The sequence below is a fragment of the Rhea americana genome, unplaced genomic scaffold (genome assembly GCF_003343005.1).
Source record: "Rhea americana isolate MKP2758 unplaced genomic scaffold, rheAme1 scaffold_200, whole genome shotgun sequence".
NCBI lineage: Eukaryota > Metazoa > Chordata > Aves > Rheiformes > Rheidae > Rhea > Rhea americana.
The window spans coordinates 1,021,012-1,024,112 of record NW_028186151.1 but is presented as its reverse complement, the minus strand read 5'-3'; the positions used below and the strand labels follow the sequence as shown (position 1 = coordinate 1,024,112).

Genomic DNA, 3,101 nt, shown 5'->3' with positions numbered 1-3,101 from the left:
GGGGGGGGTGGTGAATCTGCAACCTTGTTTTCTCTTGCAGCCTTGGAAATTTTTCTTTGCCATCCTGCTTGGCCCCAACTCTCCTGTTGGGGAAGGTGGTAAAATGGATTAAGCTTTCTGTCAGCTTCTCAAATGCTCTGGGGTCTCCCACCACGGCCCCTTCCATGCCAGCTAGTCTACTTTTATCCTTTGAGGGAAGGGCAGAGTCGGGGGAGCAGAGCAATGAAGTACAAGTAACAAAAACCCAGGAGCATGGTATCTTCCCTGGGGACCAGGCTCCAGCAAATGGGACAGAGCCTACCTACTTATCTGGAAACCACTTAGTTACACATATGCAATGCCTGTCTCTAAAGATACATGGCTCAAGAACAAATCTCTGCAAAGCTGGCAAATCGCTTTTTTTTAGTCTTGGGGGGAAGGAGCAGATAACTGATAGTTGTCAGAAGAAATCATGTGTCTGCTGACACAGGAATGATATTACAAGCATCTTCTTGCAGGCCCCCAAAACTCGTGTAGGTGGAGAGTATTCATTCCCCTTGCTGTATGAGCCTGTAACACCTGAGTCAAAGTAGAAAAATCTCTCCACTAAAGACTGCAAAGCTGTCCTACAGAAGGTGCAGAGACAAACAACAGAACCTGAAACATTTTTTTTCCTCAAATTGGTCTTGTAATACTGTGCTAAGAACACAGAAGTAGCGTTTTTTTTCAGTTTAGTCCAAAATGGCATTTTTGGCCTTTTCAGTTTAGGCCAAAAATGCTGAATACTGACAGGGAAAAACAGCCGAGGCTTCTGGTGCTGCTGCCCACCATGCATACCTCCCTCTGTGCTGTGCACTCCGTGCCCTCAGGTAACAAGAGATAAGGCTGAGGCAGAAAAACATTCGTCAAGGCCAGCAGCGCTCTTCATCCCTGCAGCATTGCTGCCCCGGTGGCAGAGCTGGGGTCACAGAGCTGGACTTGGTGGGAGCTGCAGCAGCCTGCGACGTGGGCTGGGAGGCAGACTGGATGCTGGAGGGAGGTGGTTGGCACCCTTATTCGGGAGCCAGCAAGGACAAAGGCAGTCTGATTTGTCTTCCTTGCAGGATAGCGATTTTTCCCCCTGTTGCTAACAGATTTGTAGTGGGCGGGCAACACTCACACACACTGAAGACGCAGGCTTACTTAAAGGACACAGGCAATTTAACTAAAATGTTCACAAAGCCCCTGTATAGCACTCTCAGTGCAGATACAGGCACAGTTACAATTTAAAAACAAGACCCTTACACCTCCTCTCAGATGAGAGGTGTAAGCAGTGCAACTGTCCTTGGTCCATGGTGGAGCAGAGCATGCAGAGCAAAGCCCGCAGGAAGAGAGACCTGCAGCTTCTCTGAGGCAGTCCCCTGACAGCTGGCACACCAGAGCCGTCACAGGCTCTTTTTGCCATTGAGTAACTGAGCATGCTCATCCTCCTCCAGCTTCAAGTGTTTCTTGCTGTATTGCTTGATGAGGGCCCCTGGTATCAGCGCTGCCATAGCCATAGCGAGCAGTTTGAGCAGTGTGTCCCAGGAGAAAATGGCATCCAGAGAGCTGATTTGTGAGAGAATGGCACCTGTCTGCACACAGATGAAGTTATATGGTGTAAGACCTGAAAAAGTCAGAGCAAAAAAGCCTGTTAGCATCCCCCTTGCCTCCCTGCAAGAATTCCAGATTAGTTCAAGCCCCTCCCCCTTGCCTAGGCCTGATACAGGGATTTGAGATTGTAGCAGCAGGAGCAGAACACGGTTCAAAGTTTGCTGCGTTACAGCAGCACTGAATTTTGCCCAGTGCTGTGAGACCTTTGAATGTATAGGCAGCAAGATGGCAAACAGATACACAGAGCAGAGGCATAAGTAGGGGAGCACTGCTCTGCCTCCCCCAGGCTCAGCGATGAGGAGAGAGACCACGTCATGCTACAGCCTCCCTAGGCCTTACCGATGAGAACAGAGAAGAAGAACTGAGACACGGGGATGTTTAAAATGGGGGCTGAGAGATTCAGGAACCAGTTTGGTGTCATGGGGAACAGTCTCAGGAACAACAAGAAGAAAAATAAGCAGCTCCTGTTCTCTTCTACCTGTCAAGAGAAGCGTTCCACATTACTCCTGCTAGCGAGACAGCAGAAACATCTGAACAGCCAGGATTTAAAGGAATACAAGTTTCCTTCTAACAGAACATAATCAGTCCGGAAGTGATTAAAAGGGGTGACTTTACATGTATATTGGAGCAGAATGGTGAGCTGCTTCCTCCCACAAAAGCTGTGAAAACAGGTCTAACCTAGGTATGAGAGAACGGGGGAAATCAACAGCAGGGCGCTCTCTGGCTATACAACCCAGCAGGGATTTGATGGGGGCAGTTCTGGAACACGGGGGCTTCCCGCACAAGCCGAGATGCTATTTTACACCTGGTTTTCCATGTATCCCCTTTGCAAAGAAAGGTGTTCCCCAGAGAGCAGGAGACGGCAGTCTAGGCCTAGGGCGCATCCGGGAGGGCCCCTCCTGACTGATCCGATGCATCCTCCGCACGTGCCAGTTTTTACCGAGTCGAGCCAAGGCGCTGTCGCACCAGCAGGCGTTCCCGGCGTCTCCGCCGGACAAACCCTGTTTACCTTTCTTTGCAGCATAGCCACTTTCTCGGGAAAGTAGTGGACTACAAACTGTTTCCCAAAAGCGCTCGAGAGCAGGTAACAGCAGGTCGCTCCCACGGACGTTAAGGCAGAGCACAAGGCGAGCCCAGTCCACGGCCCGAACAACGCTCCGGCGAGGACGTTCTGCGAGGGAAGGCGGGAGGCGGCGTGACGCGGCGCCGCCCGAGCCCCGGCCTCCGAGCGGCTCCGGCCCCGCAGGAGCTTGCGGGCGGCCCGGCAGCCTCCTCCGCCCGCGCCCCCCGCCGCCGCCGCCGTACCAGGAGGCTGGAGCCGGGGATGGCGAAGCTCTGCTTGTAGAGGTAGGCGGCGCAGAAGAGCAGCAGCGCGGCGCCCCGGTGCTGCCGCTCGTAGTCCCGCAGCGCCTCGGCCAGCTCGCGCAGCTCCTCCAGGTCCGAGGGGAACCGCAGCGGCCTGAGGGGAAGCACGGGGAGCCCCAGAGCAC

General features: G+C 53.3%; 1 protein-coding gene across 1 annotated transcript; it reads right to left on the bottom strand.

Moving 5' to 3' along the window:
• Positions 1-1,157: 1,157 nt before the first annotated feature.
• On the bottom strand, positions 1,158-3,093 carry TMEM41A (transmembrane protein 41A; the record flags this gene model as incomplete). The annotated part of the gene is made up of 4 exons (XM_085303930.1): positions 1,158-1,624; positions 1,951-2,089; positions 2,621-2,782; positions 2,917-3,093. Coding segments are annotated over 4 exons (699 nt in total), but the record flags the coding sequence as incomplete, so codon positions are not given.
• Positions 3,094-3,101: the final 8 nt, after the last annotated feature.